The 20283-nt window shown below is 52.3% G+C and overlaps 4 protein-coding genes and 1 pseudogene across 5 annotated transcripts; 3 read left to right on the forward strand and 2 right to left on the reverse strand.

Annotated features, from left to right (window-relative positions):
* Nucleotides 1–1445: 1445 nt before the first annotated feature.
* LOC308230457 (uncharacterized protein) lies at nucleotides 1446–1898 on the forward strand (the record flags this gene model as incomplete). Its single annotated transcript, XM_080635184.1, has 1 exon — nucleotides 1446–1898. The coding sequence occupies one exon, from the start codon at nucleotides 1446–1448 to the stop codon at nucleotides 1896–1898; it is 453 nt and encodes a 150-aa protein (XP_080491310.1).
* A 2445-nt stretch (nucleotides 1899–4343) lies between these two features.
* Nucleotides 4344–4805, reverse strand: LOC308230415 (uncharacterized protein; the record flags this gene model as incomplete). The annotated part of the gene is made up of 1 exon (XM_080635117.1): nucleotides 4344–4805. The coding sequence occupies one exon, from the start codon at nucleotides 4803–4805 to the stop codon at nucleotides 4344–4346; it is 462 nt and encodes a 153-aa protein (XP_080491243.1).
* Nucleotides 4806–6675: 1870 nt separating this feature from the next.
* Nucleotides 6676–7128, forward strand: LOC308230456 (uncharacterized protein; the record flags this gene model as incomplete). Its single annotated transcript, XM_080635183.1, has 1 exon — nucleotides 6676–7128. One exon carries the CDS (start codon nucleotides 6676–6678, stop codon nucleotides 7126–7128), a length of 453 nt encoding a protein of 150 aa, XP_080491309.1.
* A 2445-nt stretch (nucleotides 7129–9573) lies between these two features.
* Nucleotides 9574–17008, reverse strand: LOC308230416 (uncharacterized protein; the record flags this gene model as incomplete). Its single annotated transcript, XM_080635118.1, has 2 exons — nucleotides 16948–17008; nucleotides 9574–10110 (listed from the first exon to the last, which is right to left on the reverse strand). Exon 2 carries the CDS (start codon nucleotides 10087–10089, stop codon nucleotides 9574–9576), a length of 516 nt encoding a protein of 171 aa, XP_080491244.1. The 5' UTR covers nucleotides 10090–10110; nucleotides 16948–17008.
* A 1372-nt stretch (nucleotides 17009–18380) lies between these two features.
* Nucleotides 18381–18782, forward strand: LOC308230462 (feather keratin 4 pseudogene; annotated as a pseudogene). Its single transcript has one exon. The product of its transcript is annotated as a feather keratin 4 pseudogene (transcript).
* Nucleotides 18783–20283: the final 1501 nt, after the last annotated feature.

The following is a 20283-nucleotide window of genomic DNA, read 5'->3' on the forward strand; positions in this document are numbered from 1 at the left end:
ACAGGTCTGTCATTAATCCCTCACTTTGCCTTACCATTACTGAGAGATTCAGTAGTGCCCAGCATGCCTGTGCCTGTGGGGAGGGTGGCCACGTGCACCCTGGCTCACTGTGGGTGCTCATCAACCTCTCCTGCATCTGCCCGCAATATCCAGCAAAGGCACTGAGTCCCTTCAGAGAGGGCTCGAGGAGGTCCACACTCACAGACACTTGGCCAAGGAACCTGAGAGAGTCACGGTTCCCTTCTTGTCCTCCTGCACCTCTGTGCATGTCTCCCTCTCATCCATGACTCTGCTGCTGGATCTCATTGCTCACCTAACACGTAAAAGTAGAGCTCCCAGCATATGAGTCTCCCCTCACAAATCAAATGAAGCTCCTACTCATGGCAAGTCTCTTATAGTTGTTAAGGCCCTGTAACGCGCTGAAAAGCAAGGTCATAGAGATGGCCGAGTGTTAGAGATGTTCTGAACTGTTGCTCCAGAAGGGTACTGGAATGTATTGGGCATTCAGAAGTCATTCCAAGCATGTGGAATGGCTTCTCCCTTTGCCCAAGCTCCCCGTGCCTCTGTTTACCACCTTGTAAAAGAGGGGTAATGACAGGCGTGATGGCTGTGCCCAGGATTGCAAAGCACTTCTGCAAGGTGCCCAAGACTCCAGCACATGAGCAAAGCGGGAGGATTAGGGACCGATCAGGGTTTATTGGTGCCATGAGGTCAGCTACAGCATCGCCTTGTCTTTCATGTCATGGCGTGTCATGGTCTGTCCCTCCCATTCCCTGTTTGCTCTCCAGGGCAGGTTTGCTCGCTACTCTCCCCAGTGAGGATGTGTACACTTTGTTTCATGAGGCTTCACCGCTTGATTTCATCATTAGCTGGGGCTTCTGTCACTGACGCTGGCCACCGCCCCAGGCTGTGTGGGACATGTATAAAAGAGCTGAGGGCTTTGCAGCTCCCTATCCAGCTTCTTCCTCTTGACTCTCCTGATCATTGCGGTAAGTCCTAGACTTATGTCTTTCTCTTCTTCTTTAGCTGTGTGTCCATGTCAACATCTCTTTGCTGTCTTCTCCATCAGCTTTCATAAGAATAGATAGGATGTGATGGTGCTCTTTTAGAGACAGGAAAGAGCTTGAATTTTATTCTTCAATGTAAGATCTGTAAATATTGGAAGGCACCCAAGTCCGTTGTGAGGTTCCTGATATCAAAGCTGTGTTTGATGTTGGGTCTTTTTCCCAAGGGGAAGTCAGACTCATAGAGCATGGAGGAGTGCAAGGGTTTACAGCAGCCATATAAACTGTGGAACAGGTTCTGCTCTGGCTGCTTGAGATGATCCAGGGAATGTCCTGGAGCAGAGGTTCCAAGTAGAAGAGAGTGAGGAGGGATCTGGCATCAGGCCATGTACGGCACCGTAACTCTGTCTTCTCCCGCAGCTTGACCTTCTGAAGAGAAGAATGTCCTGCTCCAGCCTGTGCGTCCCTTCCTGTGGGGTGGCTGCCCCGTGCCCGCTGGCTGACACCACCAACGAGCCCTGCGTGCGTCAGTGCCAGAGCTCCTCAGTGGTGATCCAGCCCCCGGCCTCGGTGGTCACCTTCCCCGGACCCATCCTCAGCTCCTTCCCTCAGCACAGCGTTGTGGGCTCAGCTGGAGTCCCTGCTATTGCCGGGGGTTATGGTGGCAGTTATGGAGGCTATGGTGGATTTGGAGGCTATGGGGGCTATGGTGGCTATGGAGGCTATGGAGGCCTTGGTGGCTATGGAGGCTATGGAGGCTATGGTAGCTGTGGAGGCTATGGAGGCTTTGGGGGCTACGGAGGCTTTGGTGGATACGGAGGCTTTGGGGGCTGTGGATATGGAGGCTGGGGCCGAGGTCTCAGGTCCTTTGGTGGTTGGTGTGGGAGTTGCTAAGCCCCACCTGGGGCTGGCCTCAGACAACCGAGAGCTCCAGGAAAGCCTCTGGCACATCCCAAAATGATGATGCCCGAAAGAAGAATGTAATTTCAGCACTGCTGGGATCCACAGCTTGGACGCCTCTTGCTTGTTGGAGCACAGCTCTGCCTTCTTCCTGCTCTGCTTGAGAATAACTGCAAGACTCATTGCTGCTGGATGACAGAGACCCACACCAGGTGCCTGCTCCTGCAGCATGGTTGATGACCTTTTTAGCTCTGCCCACTGGAGCAGTGGTGGACTGACCTTGCTCAGGGCTCTGTTCTTGTCCCAACTCCTTTCCCCCTTGAATTGCAATAAAAACTGTGTTGCATCGCAGTGCTGACCCTTGGTTTTATTTGATTCTTCCTCCATGCACAAGATCGCACTGTCATTGTTTAAGCACAGGCTGTAAATTAGAACCATGCAGTCTACTTCCCCCCACCCTTTCTTGCCCCTGCTCCTGGAGGGATGGGAAGGAGAATCGAAAGAATGCAACTCCCACGGGTTGAGATAAGAAGAGTTTGGTAACTAAGGTATAACACAAACCACTACTGTTACCACCAATAATAATGATAAAGGAAATAACAAGGGAAGAGAATACAACACCTCACCGATCGGTACCTCACCCCCACCCAGCAGTGATCTATCCCTTCTAGGAACTCTCAGTTCTACATCCTGGCCACGAGGTGCTGTGGTATGGAATACCTCTTTGGCTAGTTTGGGTCAGGTGTCCTGTCTCTGCTTCCTCCTGGCTTCCCGTCCTCCCTGGCAGAGCATGAGACTCACAAAGTCCTTGGTCAGAGTAAGCATTCTGACCAGCAACTGAAAACATCGGCTTTATCAGTATTATTCCCAGGCCGAAAGTCAAAACACAGCACTGCACCAGCTACTAAGAAGGAGAAAAAGTGACTGCTGCTGCTGAACCCAGAACACCCACGTGGCATTATGGCTTCCCATGAGTGTCCTACACAGTTCCCACACATGGGTTTCTCATGGAGACCTTCATGGAGTGCTTGGCTTCCTCCTGCTTTCCCTCAGAAATCACATGTTGCTATGGGAGGATTGCCCAGAGCAGGCACCATGCCCATGTTCATTGACCCCCGCTTATCCTTTTTTCCCTTCCTCGTTTCTGCCCTCCTTAAGCTCCTGCACTGTGCAGCTCAGGAAGAACTGTAAGGACCAGCAGTGAGTGTGCTGCCCACTCTGGCCATTTCCACGAGCTGCCCGCAGCTCCAGCTCTCCTGGGACTGGCATACCAATGGAGCCATCTCAATGGTAGAGGTCCGGCTCAGAGTCACTTGTGAGAACACAGGTTGAAAGAAGAGTGTCATCGATTGCCAGCACCTCCCCAAATGCCTTTCCTCCATCACCCCCACATTCCTGCAACCTGGCACCATGTTCACCTAGAGTGTTTCCTCCATCTTCTCATGCTCCTCTGAGCACTTTTGGCCCCATCTGCCCCTCACTGCTCCTCCAGAATCTTTTCCTTGCCATTTCCTGTGTTGACCACAGTCAGTCTGCAGTCCCGGCTCTGGCCGGGAACAACAGGACGACTTCCTCCACCCAGTGATCTGAAACAAATTTGCTGGCCTTTTCCTGCCCTTCCTCACACACCGGCTCACAATCTAGCCTGTGCTGCCAAGTGTCCCCAAAAGCACCCAGATATGGCAGCAGAGATGGGATCACCCAAATGCCCTTCCACCACGGTGCCCTCAGCAGACACACAGGGGACACCACGTCAGCCCCCACATGGAAGGTGTCTGAGAGAAAGCGCAGGTAATCCTAGGCAGATATGGGACAGAGGCCATGTCTTTACCTGGGCTTCCCAGAAAGCATTGGGGATATATGGTTCTTACTGCTGGAGGAAGACCAGAGGAAGCTCACTGTGACATCCTCCACAGAACCCAGGTGAAACAGTCATCATCATTCGCATCACACTGAGCAAGCCGCTCAAATGCTCCCAAAACACTACTGTGGATTATTCAAGAAGCCCAGCCCAAGATGCCAGAGGTTTAGGGCAAGGGAGAAAGCAGAAGAAAGGATCAGGAAAAACAAACGATCGACATTGCGATACAACACAGCTTTTATTGAAGTTTGAAGCAGGGAAAAAATTGGGAGAAGTGGCGTGCCCCAAGCAAGGCAATCCAACCACTCCAGGCAGTGGGCAGAACTACAAAGAACATCAGCCCTGTTACTGGAGCAGGCACCTGTTGGGAGTTTCTGATCTTAGAGGACAATGCCTCCGGAGCGATGCTGAAGCAGAGGAGGAGGAAGGCAGAGTTGGGCTCCAACAGGCAAAAGGTGTCAAAGCTCTGAATGCGAGAAGCGCTGAAGAGATGTTCTTCGTTTGGGCATCATCAAGTTGGGATGTGCCCTAGGCTTTCCTGGAGCTCTCAGTCATCTGAGGTGGGTCCCAGGTGTGGCTTACCAGCTGCCACACCAACCACCAAAGGACCTGAGACCTCGGCCCCAGCCTCCATATCCACAGCCCCCAAAGCCTCCGTAGCCTCCACAGCTACCATAGCCTCCATAGCCCCCGTAGAAACCAAGGCCTCCATAGCCGCCATAACAACCAAGGCCTCCATAGCCACCGTAGCCCCCATAGCCCCCGTAGCCTCCAAATCCACCATAGCCTCCAAATCCACCATAGCCTCCATAACTGCCACCATAGCCCCCAGCAATGGCAGGGACTCCAGCTGAGCCCACAACGCTGTGCTGCGGGAAGGAGCTGAGGATGGGTCCGGGGAAGGTGACCACCGAGGCCGGGGGCTGGATCACCACTGAGGAGCTCTGGCACTGACGCACGCAGGGCTCGTTGATGGTGTCAGCCACTGGGCACGGGGCGGCCACCCCACAGGAAGGGGCACACAGGCTGGAGCAGGACATCTTTCAGGCAGGCACGGAGTCCTGGAAAATGCACCATGGATTAGGCAAGGGTGAGGGCAAGAAACTCTATGAAGGGAGGCAGGGAGAGATCTGCAAGAGGCTCCCAAGAGCTGCACTTACCCGTTTGATCAGGAGAGTCAAGCGCAGGAATCTGGATAGAGGCTGTGAAGTCTTCTGCCCTTTTATACATGTCCCAGACTGCCTGGGGCATCAGCCAGGGGGTGTGGGCAGAATCCGCAAATACTCATGAAGCCAATGGACACACTTCACGACACACGTAATTAGACAAGTAACTCTAGTCCCTCTTTACTCGAATCAGTGGTATGCTACCATGCACTGGAATGTATATGTGTGATGTGATATGGCACAGCACATTCCATGATAGACAAGGTGCTGCTGTAGCTGACCTTGCATCACTCATAAACACAGGTCTGTCATTAATCCCTCACTTTGCCTTACCATTACTGAGAGATTCAGTAGTGCCCAGCATGCCTGTGCCTGTGGGGAGGGTGGCCACGTGCACCCTGGCTCACTGTGGGTGCTCATCAACCTCTCCTGCATCTGCCCGCAATATCCAGCAAAGGCACTGAGTCCCTTCAGAGAGGGCTCGAGGAGGTCCACACTCACAGACACTTGGCCAAGGAACCTGAGAGAGTCACGGTTCCCTTCTTGTCCTCCTGCACCTCTGTGCATGTCTCCCTCTCATCCATGACTCTGCTGCTGGATCTCATTGCTCACCTAATACGTAAAAGTAGAGCTCCCAGCATATGAGTCTCCCCTCACAAATCAAATGAAGCTCCTACTCATGGCAAGTCTCTTATAGTTGTTAAGGCCCTGTAACGCGCTGAAAAGCAAGGTCATAGAGATGGCCGAGTGTTAGAGATGTTCTGAACTGTTGCTCCAGAAGGGTACTGGAATGTATTGGGCATTCAGAAGTCATTCCAAGCATGTGGAATGGCTTCTCCCTTTGCCCAAGCTCCCCGTGCCTCTGTTTACCACCTTGTAAAAGAGGGGTAATGACAGGCGTGATGGCTGTGCCCAGGATTGCAAAGCACTTCTGCAAGGTGCCCAAGACTCCAGCACATGAGCAAAGCGGGAGGATTAGGGACCGATCAGGGTTTATTGGTGCCATGAGGTCAGCTACAGCATCGCCTTGTCTTTCATGTCATGGCGTGTCATGGTCTGTCCCTCCCATTCCCTGTTTGCTCTCCAGGGCAGGTTTGCTCGCTACTCTCCCCAGTGAGGATGTGTACACTTTGTTTCATGAGGCTTCACCGCTTGATTTCATCATTAGCTGGGGCTTCTGTCACTGACGCTGGCCACCGCCCCAGGCTGTGTGGGACATGTATAAAAGAGCTGAGGGCTTTGCAGCTCCCTATCCAGCTTCTTCCTCTTGACTCTCCTGATCATTGCGGTAAGTCCTAGACTTATGTCTTTCTCTTCTTCTTTAGCTGTGTGTCCATGTCAACATCTCTTTGCTGTCTTCTCCATCAGCTTTCATAAGAATAGATAGGATGTGATGGTGCTCTTTTAGAGACAGGAAAGAGCTTGAATTTTATTCTTCAATGTAAGATCTGTAAATATTGGAAGGCACCCAAGTCCGTTGTGAGGTTCCTGATATCAAAGCTGTGTTTGATGTTGGGTCTTTTTCCCAAGGGGAAGTCAGACTCATAGAGCATGGAGGAGTGCAAGGGTTTACAGCAGCCATATAAACTGTGGAACAGGTTCTGCTCTGGCTGCTTGAGATAATCCAGGGAATGTCGTGGAGCAGAGGTTCCAAGTAGAAGAGAGTGAGGAGGGATCTGGCATCAGGCCATGTACGGCACCGTAACTCTGTCTTCTCCCGCAGCTTGACCTTCTGAAGAGAAGAATGTCCTGCTCCAGCCTGTGCGTCCCTTCCTGTGGGGTGGCTGCCCCGTGCCCGCTGGCTGACACCACCAACGAGCCCTGCGTGCGTCAGTGCCAGAGCTCCTCAGTGGTGATCCAGCCCCCGGCCTCGGTGGTCACCTTCCCCGGACCCATCCTCAGCTCCTTCCCTCAGCACAGCGTTGTGGGCTCAGCTGGAGTCCCTGCTATTGCCGGGGGTTATGGTGGCAGTTATGGAGGCTATGGTGGATTTGGAGGCTATGGGGGCTATGGTGGCTATGGAGGCTATGGAGGCCTTGGTGGCTATGGAGGCTATGGAGGCTATGGTAGCTGTGGAGGCTATGGAGGCTTTGGTGGCTACGGAGGCTTTGGTGGCTACGGAGGCTTTGGGGGCTGTGGATATGGAGGCTGGGGCCGAGGTCTCAGGTCCTTTGGTGGTTGGTGCGGGAGTTGCTAAGCCCCACCTGGGGCTGGCCTCAGACAACCGAGAGCTCCAGGAAAGCCTCTGGCACATCCCAAAATGATGATGCCCGAAAGAAGAATGTAATTTCAGCACTGCTGGGATCCACAGCTTGGACGCCTCTTGCTTGTTGGAGCACAGCTCTGCCTTCTTCCTGCTCTGCTTGAGAATAACTGCAAGACTCATTGCTGCTGGATGACAGAGACCCACACCAGGTGCCTGCTCCTGCAGCATGGTTGATGACCTTTTTAGCTCTGCCCACTGGAGCAGTGGTGGACTGACCTTGCTCAGGGCTCTGTTCTTGTCCCAACTCCTTTCCCCCTTGAATTGCAATAAAAACTGTGTTGCATCGCAGTGCTGACCCTTGGTTTTATTTGATTCTTCCTCCATGCACAAGATCGCACTGTCATTGTTTAAGCACAGGCTGTAAATTAGAACCATGCAGTCTACTTCCCCCCACCCTTTCTTGCCCCTGCTCCTGGAGGGATGGGAAGGAGAATCGAAAGAATGCAACTCCCACGGGTTGAGATAAGAAGAGTTTAGTAACTAAGGTATAACACAAACCACTACTGTTACCACCAATAATAATGATAAAGGAAATAACAAGGGAAGAGAATACAACACCTCACCGATCGGTACCTCACCCCCACCCAGCAGTGATCTATCCCTTCTAGGAACTCTCAGTTCTACATCCTGGCCACGAGGTGCTGTGGTATGGAATACCTCTTTGGCTAGTTTGGGTCAGGTGTCCTGTCTCTGCTTCCTCCTGGCTTCCCGTCCTCCCTGGCAGAGCATGAGACTCACAAAGTCCTTGGTCAGAGTAAGCATTCTGACCAGCAACTGAAAACATCGGCTTTATCAGTATTATTCCCAGGCCGAAAGTCAAAACACAGCACTGCACCAGCTACTAAGAAGGAGAAAAAGTGACTGCTGCTGCTGAACCCAGAACACCCACGTGGCATTATGGCTTCCCATGAGTGTCCTACACAGTTCCCACACATGGGTTTCTCATGGAGACCTTCATGGAGTGCTTGGCTTCCTCCTGCTTTCCCTCAGAAATCACATGTTGCTATGGGAGGATTGCCCAGAGCAGGCACCATGCCCATGTTCATTGACCCCCGCTTATCCTTTTTTCCCTTCCTCGTTTCTGCCCTCCTTAAGCTCCTGCACTGTGCAGCTCAGGAAGAACTGTAAGGACCAGCAGTGAGTGTGCTGCCCACTCTGGCCATTTCCACGAGCTGCCCGCAGCTCCAGCTCTCCTGGGACTGGCATACCAATGGAGCCATCTCAATGGTAGAGGTCCGGCTCAGAGTCACTTGTGAGAACACAGGTTGAAAGAAGAGTGTCATCGATTGCCAGCACCTCCCCAAATGCCTTTCCTCCATCACCCCCACATTCCTGCAACCTGGCACCATGTTCACCTAGAGTGTTTCCTCCATCTTCTCATGCTCCTCTGAGCACTTTTGGCCCCATCTGCCCCTCACTGCTCCTCCAGAATCTTTTCCTTGCCATTTCCTGTGTTGACCACAGTCAGTCTGCAGTCCCGGCTCTGGCCGGGAACAACAGGACGACTTCCTCCACCCAGTGATCTGAAACAAATTTGCTGGCCTTTTCCTGCCCTTCCTCACACACCGGCTCACAATCTAGCCTGTGCTGCCAAGTGTCCCCAAAAGCACCCAGATATGGCAGCAGAGATGGGATCACCCAAATGCCCTTCCACCACGGTGCCCTCAGCAGACACACAGGGGACACCACGTCAGCCCCCACATGGAAGGTGTCTGAGAGAAAGCGCAGGTAATCCTAGGCAGATATGGGACAGAGGCCATGTCTTTACCTGGGCTTCCCAGAAAGCATTGGGGATATATGGTTCTTACTGCTGGAGGAAGACCAGAGGAAGCTCACTGTGACATCCTCCACAGAACCCAGGTGAAACAGTCATCATCATTCGCATCACACTGAGCAAGCCGCTCAAATGCTCCCAAAACACTACTGTGGATTATTCAAGAAGCCCAGCCCAAGATGCCAGAGGTTTAGGGCAAGGGAGAAAGCAGAAGAAAGGATCAGGAAAAACAAACGATCGACATTGCGATACAACACAGCTTTTATTGAAGTTTGAAGCAGGGAAAAAATTGGGAGAAGTGGCGTGCCCCGAGCAAGGCAATCCAACCACTCCAGGCAGTGGGCAGAACTACAAAGAACATCAGCCCTCTTACTGGAGCAGGCACCTGGTGGGAGTTTCTGATCTTAGAGGACAATGCCTCCGGAGCGATGCTGAAGCAGAGGAGGAGGAAGGCAGAGTTGGGCTCCAACAGGCAAAAGGTGTCACAGCTCTGAATGCGAGAAGCGCTGAAGAGATGTTCTTCGTTTGGGCATCATCATGTTGGGATGTGCCCTAGGCTTTCCTGGAGCTCTCAGTCATCTGAGGTGGGTCCCAGGTGTGGCTTACCAGCTGCCACACCAACCACCAAAGGACCTGAGACCTCGGCCCCAGCCTCCATATCCACAGCCCCCAAAGCCTCCGTAGCCTCCAAGGCCTCCGTAGCCGCCAAAGCCTCCATAGCCTCCACAGCTACCATAGCCTCCATAGCCCCCGTAGAAACCAAGGCCTCCGTAGCCGCCATAACAACCAAGGCCTCCATAGCCACCGTAGCCACCATAGCCCCCGTAGCCTCCAAATCCACCATAGCCTCCAAATCCACCATAGCCTCCAAATCCACCGTAGCCTCCATAACTGCCACCATAGCCTCCAGCAATGGCAGGGACTCCAGCCGAGCCCACAACGCTGTGCTGAGGGAAGGAGCTGAGGATGGGTCCGGGGAAGGTGACCACCGAGGCCGGGGGCTGGATCACCACTGAGGAGCTCTGGCACTGACGCACGCAGGGCTCATTGATGGTGTCAGCCAGCGGGCACGGGGCGGCCACCCCACAGGAAGGGGCACACAGGCTGGAGCAGGACATCTTTCAGGCAGGCACGGAGTCCTGGAAAATGCACCACGGATTAGGCAAGGGTGAGGGCAAGAAACTCTATGAAGGGAGGCAGGGAGAGATCTGCAAGAGGCTCCCAAGAGCTGCACTTACCCGTTTGATCAGGAGAGTCAAGCGCAGGATCTGGATAGAGGCTGTGAAGTCTTCTGCCCTTTTATACATGTCCCAGACTGCCTGGGGCATCAGCCATGGGGTGTGGGCAGAATCCGCAAGGACTCGTGGAAGCCAGTGGACAATCTTCATGACAAACAGAATTAGACAAGTAACTCTAGTCCCTCTTTACATTGGTCAATGGTACGCGAAGGTGCCCTGGAGTGCATATGCGTGAAGGAATTTGGCACAGCACATTCCATAATAGACAAGGTGCTGCTGTAGCTGACATTGCAGCATCAGTAAACACAGATCTGTCACTAATCCCGAAGTCTGCCTACATGGAAGAGTCCCAGGCATCTCCTAGGAGATTACTGTCATATAGCTTGTCCACAGGTAATCAAGAAGAGAAGCATGCAAACTTCATTACGCAAGCATTAATGTGAGAGAATTATATGCTGTTTAATTGGGGAAAATTTTGTGTTAAGAAGGAGCTGATAGGAAGCATAAACTGTGACACATCGTTCTATGCAATATGTCTCTATTATTATTCATGCAATGGCAGTTGTAAATCCTCATCTCTCCCTAATCCTCCCACTTTGCTCATGTGCTGGAGTCTTGGGCACCTTGCAGAAGTGCTTTGCAATCCTGGACACAGACATCACACCTGTCATTACCTCTCTTTTACAAGGTGGCAAACAGAGGCAATGGGTGGATGGGCAAACAAAGAAACCATTCCATATGCTTGGAATGGGTCCCAAAAGACCACCATCTTCCAATGCACTTTTAGGGAAACAGGTCAGGAGCATGTTTAAGCCTTGGCCGTCTCCATGACCTTGATAGGGTGTGATTGAGGATCATAATTGACAGAAATGCTAAGAGTAGGAGCTGCATTTGCTGTCTGGGGCAAGACCCACATGCTGGGAGCTCAACACTGCCGTGCTTGGAGAGCAGTGAGATCCACCAGCAGAGTCATCTGTGAGAGGGAGATGTGCACGGATAGCAGAAGAGCAGGATGTGAACCAGGACTCCCCCAGCTTCCTTGGCCATGTGTCTGTGAAGGTGGTCCTCCTCAAGGCCTCTCTGGAGGGGCTCGATTTCTCAGGTGGACACTGAGGGCTGTGACAGAGGCTGATGAGCACCCACAGAAAGCCAGGGTGCACGTGGCCATCTCCCCGCAGACACGGGCAGGCTGGGCAGTGCTGGCTCACTCAGTAGCAGAGATGCTGCTGAGGGCAGCATGGTTGGGCACGGCAATCCTCTGAGAGATGCCTGTGACTCTTCCATATAGGCAAAGTGGTGGAATAATGACAGACCTGTGTTTATTGATGCTGCTATGTCAGCTACAGCAGCACCTTGTCTATCATGAACTATGCTGTGCCATATCCCATCACCCATACGCACTTCAGGGCACGTTTGCATACCACTGACCCCAATAAGGAGGGACTAGAGTTACTTATCTATGTGTCATAAAGTTTATCCACTGGCTTTCATGAGTCCTTGTGGATTCTGCCCCCGCCCCCTGGCTGATACCCTGGGTTGTCTGGGATATGTATAAAAGAGCTGAAGGCTTCGCAATCTTTATCCAGATTCCTGCACTTGACTCTCCTGATCAAACGGGTAAGTGCAGCTCTTGGGAGCCTCTTGCAGATCTCTCCCTGCCTCCCTTCATAGAGTTTCTTGCCCTCACCCTTGCCTAATCCGTGGTGCATTTTCCAGGACTCCGTGCCTGCCTGAAAGATGTCCTGCTCCAGCCTGTGTGCCCCTTCCTGTGGGGTGGCCACCCCGTGCCCGCTGGCTGACACCATCAATGAGCCCTGCGTGCGTCAGTGCCAGAGCTCCTCAGTTGTGATCCAGCCCCCGGCCTCGGTGGTCACCTTCCCCGGACCCATCCTCAGCTCCTTCCCTCAGCACAGCGCTGTGGGCTCAGCGGGAGTCCCTGCCATTGCTGGGGGCTATGGCGGCAGTTATGGAGGCTATGGTGGACTTGGAGGCTATGGTGGCTATGGAGGCCTTGGTGGTTATTGGGGCTATGGAGGCTACGGTGGCTATGGTGGCTATGGACGCCTTGGTGGCTTTGGAGGCTTTGGTGGCTATGGTAGCTGTGGAGGCTATGGAGGCCTTGGTGGCTATGGAGGCTTTGGCGGCTACAGAGGCTTTGGGGGCTGTGGTTATGGCGGCTGGGGCCGAGGCCTCCTTTCATTCGGTGCCAGCTGTGGCAGCTGCTAAGCCATACACAGGTCCAGCATTAGACAACAGAGAGCTCCAGGAAAGCCTCTGGCACATCCCAACATGATGATTCCCGAAGGACGAACATTTCTTCTGCACTGCTGGGATCCAGAGCTTGGATGCCTCACTCCTGCTTCTGGGCCAACACTTCATTTCTTCTGCCTTGCTTGAGCATTCTTTCATATTTGTTGCCCTTGATAACAGAGACCCAGTCTTGTTGCCTTCTCCTGTGGTAGGGCTGATGTTCTTTGTAGTTCTGCCCACAGCCATGAGATTTTGGCTGGCCTTGGTCTGTGCTCTGCTCTTGTCCAAACTTCATCCCCACTTCAAACTGCAATAAAAGCTGTGTTGCCTCGCAATGTGACCCTTGGTTTTTCCTGATCCTTTTTTCTTTCCTTCTTGCCCTTAATCTCCAGTCATTAGTCTGCCCTGCTTGAAGCTCCCACAGTAGTGTCCAGGTAGTCCCATTAGGACTGTTGCTCAGTGAGTTCCAGCTATTGATGACCTTCAGTCTTGGTCTTGTGAAGTGCAATATGCTGAGCTTCCTTAGATGTCCCTACAGCAATAAACACAATGTATTCTCAAAGGCCACTTGGAAGATGTGAAAATGCTTTACAGGTCCTTTGGAAGTTCTTCCAAATCTTCAGCAAACTGGCATGCTGCCATTACCTCCTTTTGTTGGCTTGATATTGGTCACATTGGGAGGTCCACAGAAAGGTAGAAACAATAAGTGCATGTATCATCCGTGTCCCCATACCCAGTGGGAAAGTGTATGATAGACACTGCCAAATGCTCCCAAGTTACCTCTCAGAGCCATGATTTGTCCCCAGGTAATCAAGTCACATAAAGCACAAAGCTCTTCTAGTGAAATGTTGCACTGCTGATCCTTCGAAGGTCTCTTCCTTCTCCAAGTGTCTTCTTACTGTTGTATCTAGGCACTGCACAGTGGTCTTGCAGTGTTCCGGACAATCCCCCATCAGGAAGGGGAATGTGGCAGCATGTTTGTCACTGATGGGTATTCAGGAAAAGAGGAGTCATCCATCCTCTTATCTACCCAAGTTCCCTGAACTTTCTCTCAGTCATCAGCTCTGTCCTGGCTCACATGGTGTTCCATGTGAACCTACTGAGTGTACCGTGGTAGAAGAGGGCTTTGGTGATCCTGTAGTGGCTGAATGCTTTGGGAGATGTTTGACGGTGTGGGCTACACTGGGGGGTTGCATATCAGGAAGAGCAAGAAAAGGTCCAGCAAAGTTTGTTTCAGGGCATGGGGCTGTGGGAAGTTCTGCTGTCATTCCTGGGCAGAGCCATGTTTGCAGGCTGAACGTGGGTGACACTGGGAATGGACAATAAAAGCTTATGCTTCCCCAGCAAGGGTAGACGAGGCCAAAAGTGCTTCAAGGATCCTTGGAAGACAGAAGAAGCCTGGAGGTGAATATGGTGAAAGGTTGCAGGAATGTGGAGGTGCTGGAGGCAAGGCATACAGGGAGGTGCTGGGGACTGGTGACACTCTCCCTATTTGACCTTTATTCTCCCAAGTGACTCTGTGGTGGGCCTTTGCTGTTGAGATGGCTCCATTGGCATGCCAATCCAGGAGGCCTGGGGCTGCAGGCAGCCAATGAGAAATACCCCAGAGAGGTCAGCAAACCCACTGCTGGTCACAGCAATTATTCTTGGTCTGAAAGATACAGGAGCCAAAGGTGGTGAAAAGAAAAGGGAGGGAAAGAAGGATAAGATGTAGTCCCTCCAGCTGAGCACGGTCCCTGCTCTGGGCAAACCTCCTGTAGCAAGACGTGATTTCTGAGGGAAAGCCGAAGGACGCCAGGCATCCTCTGAAGGTCTACATGGGAAGGCCGTGGGTGGGAGCTATCTGGGACACTCATGGGAACCCTTACTGCCACTTTGGATTTTGTGTATGATGGAAGAGCCAGCATGGCTTCACTAAAGGGAAATTCTGCCTGACCAATTTGGTGGCCTTCTATGATGGGGCTACGAAACTGATGGACAGGGGCAGAGCAGCTGACGTCATCTACCTGGATTTGTGCAGTGTTTGACACTGTCCCACACGACATCCTTGTCTCTATATTGAAGAGACATCAATTTGATGGGTGGACCACTCGGTGGATAAAGATCTGGCTGGATGGCCACATGCAGAGTTGTAGTCAATGGCTCGATGTCCGGCTGGAGACCGGTAATGAGTGGTGTCCCTCAGGGATCAGTGTTGGGACTGGTCTTGTTCAACATCTTTGTCGGTGACATGGACAGTGGGATTGAGTGCGCCCTCAGCAAGTTTGCCGATGACACCAAGCTGTGTGGTTCGGTTGATACGCCGGAGGGAAAGGATGCCATCCAGAGGGACCTCGACACGCTTGTGAGGTGGGCTGATGCCAACCTGATGAAGTTTAACCATGCCAAGTGCAAGGTCCTACACCTGGGTCGGAGCAATCCCAGGCACAGCTACAGGTTGGGCAGAGAAGAGATTCAGAGCAGCCCTGCAGAGAAGGACTTGGGGGTGTTGGTCGATGAGAAAATGAACATGAGCTGGCTGCAGTGTGCGCTCGCAGCCCAGAAAGCAACCGTATCCTGGGCTGCATCAAGAGGAGCGTGACCAGCAGGTCGAAGGAGGTGATCCTGCCTCTGTACTCTGCTCTCGTGAGACCTCACTTGGAGCATTGTGTGCAGTTCTGGTGTCCTCAACATAAAAAGGACATGGAACTGTTGGAACAAGTCCAGAGGAGGCCACGAGGATGATCAGGGGACTGGAGCACCTCCCCTATGAAGATAGGCTGAGAAAGTTGGGGCTGTTCAGCCTGGAGAAGAGAAGGCTGCGTGGAGACCTCATAGCAGCTTCCAGTATCTGAAGGGGGCCTATAAGGATGCTGGGGATGGACTCTTCATCAGGGACTGTAGTGACAGGACAAGGGGTAACGGGTTAAAACATAAACAGGGGAAGTTTAGATTGGATCTAAGGAGGAAGTTCTTTACTGAGAGGGTGGTGAGGCACTGGAATGGGTTGTCCAGGGAGGTTGTGAATGCTCCATCCTTGGCGGTGTTCAAGGCCAGGTTGGATGAGGCCTTGGGTGACACGGTTTAGTGTGAGGTGTTCGTGCCCATGGCAGGGGGGTTGGAACTAGATGATCTTAAGGTCCTTTCCAACCCTAACTATTCTATGATTCTATGATTCTATAAAACCAAGTGTCAACACTGTGATGAAACAGTGTTTATTGCAGTTTAAGGGGGGAAGGTGCTGGAAGAATAACAAAGCCCTGGCAAAGATCAGCCCAAGTCTACTGGCAGTGGGCAGAGCAACAAAGAGCATCAGCACTGCGAGAGGAGCAGGTGTCCCGTGTGTGCCTCTGTCGTTAGGGGGCAATGTGTCTTGAAGGGACGCTCAAACGGGTCAGTGTTTGGCTCCAGAGTTGGGCTCCAACAGGCATGAGGTGTCCAAGCTATGGATCCCAGCAGTGCTGAAGGGTTGTTCTTTCAATGGGCATCATCATGTTGGTATGTGCCAAGGTCTTTCCTGGAGCTCTGTGTCATCTGAGGTGAGCATCAGCTGGAGCTTAGCAGCTCCCACAGCTGGCACCGAAGGACATGAGGCCTCAGCCCCAGCTGCCATATCTGCAGCCGCCATAGCCACCAAAGCCTCTGTAGCTGCCAAAGCCTCCATAGCCTCCACTGCTATCATAGCCTCCACTGCTACCATAGCCTCCATAGCCCCCATAGCCACCAAGGTCTTCATAGCCACCATAGTCCCCAGAGACTCCATAACTGCCACCATAGCCCCCAGCAATTGCAGGGACTCCAGCTGAGCCCACAACGCTGTGCTGCGGGAAGGAGCTGAGGGTGGGTCCGGGGAAGGTGACCACCATGGCCGGGGGCTGGATCACCACTGAGGAGCTTTGGCACTGACTCACACGGGGCTCATTGGTGGTGTCAGCCAGTGAGCACGGGGCGGCCACCCCACAGGAAGAAATACATAGGCCTTAGCAGAACATTCTTCTCTTCAGGAGGTCAAGCTGGAGGACAGGCAGAGCTACAGTACAGTAAAAGGTGTTACTCCAAATCCCTTATGACTCTCTTGCACTTGGAACCTCTTCTCCAGAACATTGCCTGGATCATCACATGCAGTCAGAGCTAAGTCCCATTCCACAGTGGACCTGCTGCTGTAAACCTTTTGCTCTCCCACATGCTCCCTGAGCCTGATGGCCTCATAGGAAAGAAGAAAAGCCCCCTCATCAAATGAAGATGGGAAATAGATTAGATTAAAAGTAGATGATGGGAAGCCGATGAATTCCAGAGGGACCTGAGTGCATCAGTGTTACCTAATCCTAAAGCAAGATCTTAATGCAAGTTTAAGTTCCCAGTATTTCCCTTGTTGTGAGAGAGCACCATCACATCCTAAATATTCACAATGTAAGGCAGGTGAAAAAGACAGCAAAAGAGACATAGAAGAAGACAGAGCTGACGAAAGAAAATGGGACATAAGTCTTGGACTTAAAGTCTTGGACTTACCACAATGATCAGCAGAGTCGAGCGGAAGAAGCTGGATAGGGAGCTGTGAAGCTCTCAGCTCTTTTATACTTGTCCTACACTGCCTGGGGCAGTGGCAAGCATCATTCACAGAAACCCAAGCTAATGATGAAATCAAGTGGTGAAGCCCCATGAAATGAAGTGAATCCATCCTCACTGGGGAGAGCAGCAAACAAACGTGCCCTGGAGAGCAAACAGGGAATGGGAGGGGCAGATCATGGGTCGCTATGACATGAATGACAAGGCAATGCTATAGCTGACCTCACAAAACCAATAAGCTGTGATCGATCTCTAATCCTCACACTTTGCTCATGCAGGAATGCTTTGCAATCCTGGGCACAGCCATGACGCCTGCATTACCTCTCTTTAACAAGGTGTTCAATAGAGGCATTGGAAGGTTGGGCAAACAGAGAAGCTATTCTTTATGCTTGGCATGAGTCTCAAAGGACCATCATCTTCCAATGCACTTTTGGGAAAACAGGTCAGGAATATACCTTAGACATCTCTATGACCTTGCTTATCAGGGAGTGATTGAGGCTCACCGATTGACAGACATTCATAGAGTAAGAGCTGCATTTGCTTGGAGCTCAACATTGACGTGTTTGGAGAGCAGTGAGGTACGACAGCAGGGTCATGGGTGAGAGAGAGATGTGCACGGAGGGTCAGGAGGGCAGGAAGGGAACCAGGACTCCCCCAGGTTCCTTGGCCATGTGTCTGTGAGCAAGGTCCTCCTCGAGCCCTCTCTGGAGGGACTCAATTCCTTACCTGGACATTGAGGGCTGCTACAGGAGAGGCTGGTGAGAAACCATAGAGAGCCAGGGTTCATGTGGCCATCTCTCCGCAGGCCCAGGCAAGCAGGGCACTGCTGGCTCACTCAGCAGCGGGGCTGCTGCTATGGGCGGCATGGTTGGGCACAGCAATCTTTTGAGAAATGCCTGTGACTCTTCTATGTAGGCAAAGGGGGGGGGATATTAATGACAGATGCGTGTTTATTGGCTGCAAGTTCAGCTTCAGGAGCACCTTCTCTATCATGAACTGTGCCATGCCATATCCCATTGCCCATATGCACTCCAGGGCACCTTAACATACCACTTACCCCAATAAAGAGGGACTAGAGTTACTTACTTGTCTAATTCTGTTTGTCATGAAGTTTATCCACTGGCTTTCATGAGTCCTTGTGGATTCTGCCAGCACCTCATGGCCAACGCCCCAGGCGGACTGAGAAATGTATAAAAGGGCAGAAGACTTCACAGCCTCTATCCAGATTCCTGTGCTTGACTCTCCTGATCAAACGGGTAAGTGCAGCTCTTGGGAGCCTCTTGCAGATCTCTCCCTGCCTCCCTTCATAGAGTTTCTTGCCCTCACCCTTGCCTAATCCATGGTGCATTTTCCAGGACTCCGTGCCTGCCTGAAAGATGTCCTGCTCCAGCCTGTGTGCCCCTTCCTGTGGGGTGGCTGCCCCGTGCCCGCTGGCTGACACCACCAACGAGCCCTGCGTGCGTCAGTGCCAGAGCTCCTCAGTGGTGATCCAGCCCCCAGCCACGGTGGTCACCTTCCCCGGACCCATCCTCAGCTCCTTCCCTCAGCACAGTGCTGTGGGCTCGGCTGGAGTCCCTGCCATTGCCGGGGGTTATGGTGGCAGTTATGGAGGCCATGGTGGCTATGGAGGCTACGGTGGCTACGGGGGCTATGGAGGCCTTGGTGGCTATGGGGGCTATGGTAGCTGTGGAGGCTATGGAGGCTTTGGTGGCTGTGGAGGATACGGTGGCTGGGGCCGAGGCCTCGTGTCCTTCGGTGCCAGCTGTGGGAGCTGCTAAGACCCACCTGGTGGCAGCAACACATGACAAAGAGCTCCAGGAAAGCCCCTAGCACAGCCCAGCAGGATGATGCCCATTGGAAGAACATCCCTTCAGCACTACTGGGAACCAGAGCTTGGATGCCCCATGCCTGTTTTTTTCCCAGCTCTTCCTTCCTCCTGCCCTCCTTGAGTATCCCTTCAAGACTCATTGCCCCCTGATGACAGAGACCTGCACTGGGTGCCTGTCCCTGCAGCCCAGTTAATGCTCTATGTAGGTTTGTCCACTGCCTGGAGACATGGGCTGCCATTGGTTGGGGCCCTGCTCTTGTCCCAACTCCTTATCCCCCTCAAACTGCAATAAAAGCTGTGCTGCATCGCAATGTTTGCCTGTTTTTTTTTCCTGATCCTTTCTCCTTCTTTCTACATGTCCTAAACCTCTAGACATGTTGTCCCGCTCTGTTTGAATCTCCCGTGTTGTGCCTTTGAAGAATTTGTGCTGAGTTTGCTCAGTGTGTTCTGACTGATGATAACCGTGACAAGATGGGTCTTGTAGAGCATTCCCCAGTGTGCTCTCTCCCGTCTCTCTCCATCAATAAACACAACAATCTCAATGCTCTCTTGGAATATGTAAAGGAAACATCATGGGTCTGGTGGCAGTTGTTCCTAATCCTCTGTAAAACCTGCATACTGCCGTTGCCTCCTTTTGTTGGCTTGGTGTTGGTCAGGTTTAGAGGTGCAAGGAAATGGAGAGAAAATCTCTGCATGTACAATTCTTTTGCCACATGCTGGACATGTCCCCATGCCCTGATAGAGGTGGGGACAAGTAGGAAGGGAAGTGATAGACACTGCCAATTCTTCCCAAGTGTCTCTCCAAGCCATGATTTGTCCCTGCGTTGCCAAGTCGTATGAAATACAAAGCTCTTTGAGCAAGAGGTTGCACTGCCAACGATGACGAGGTCCCTTCCTTCCCTATGCAACTTCTCATTGTGTGACTCCAGCACTGCACATTGGTCTTGCATATAGGCAGTTCCTGCCAAAGCCATCAGGAAGGGCAATGTGGCAGCAGGTTGGTCATATCTCGGGAGCTCAGGAAAGGAAGCATCATCCATCCCCATATCTATTGGGTTTGCTGTAAACTGTTTCTCAGGCATCTGTTATGTGCTGGTTCATGTGGTGTCCCCTTTGTGTCTTCTGAAAGCACTGTGTTGGGGTTTGTTTGACCCTGTCACGACAGTTGTGGCTGGATGCTTTGGGAGGTGTGTGGCCGCATGGTTTAAACTGTGGGCTGATGTTTGTGGAAGGACAAGAAAAGGTTCTCAAAGGCAGTTGCAAGGCATGGGGCTTTAAGCAGCTCTCGTGTCATTTCTGTGCAGAGCCGTGTCTGTAGGCTGAAGGTGGGTGACACAGAGACTGGCTGACAAGATCTTCACCTGCAGCAGTTGGGGCAGACAAGGGCAAAAATGCTACAAGCAGCACTGGGAGACAGATGAAAAACTGGAGGTGAAAATGGTGTAGGGGTG

The sequence above is a fragment of the Psittacula echo genome (genome assembly GCF_963264785.1).
Source record: "Psittacula echo genome assembly, chromosome: 26".
Taxonomy (NCBI): Eukaryota; Metazoa; Chordata; class Aves; order Psittaciformes; family Psittacidae; genus Psittacula; species Psittacula echo.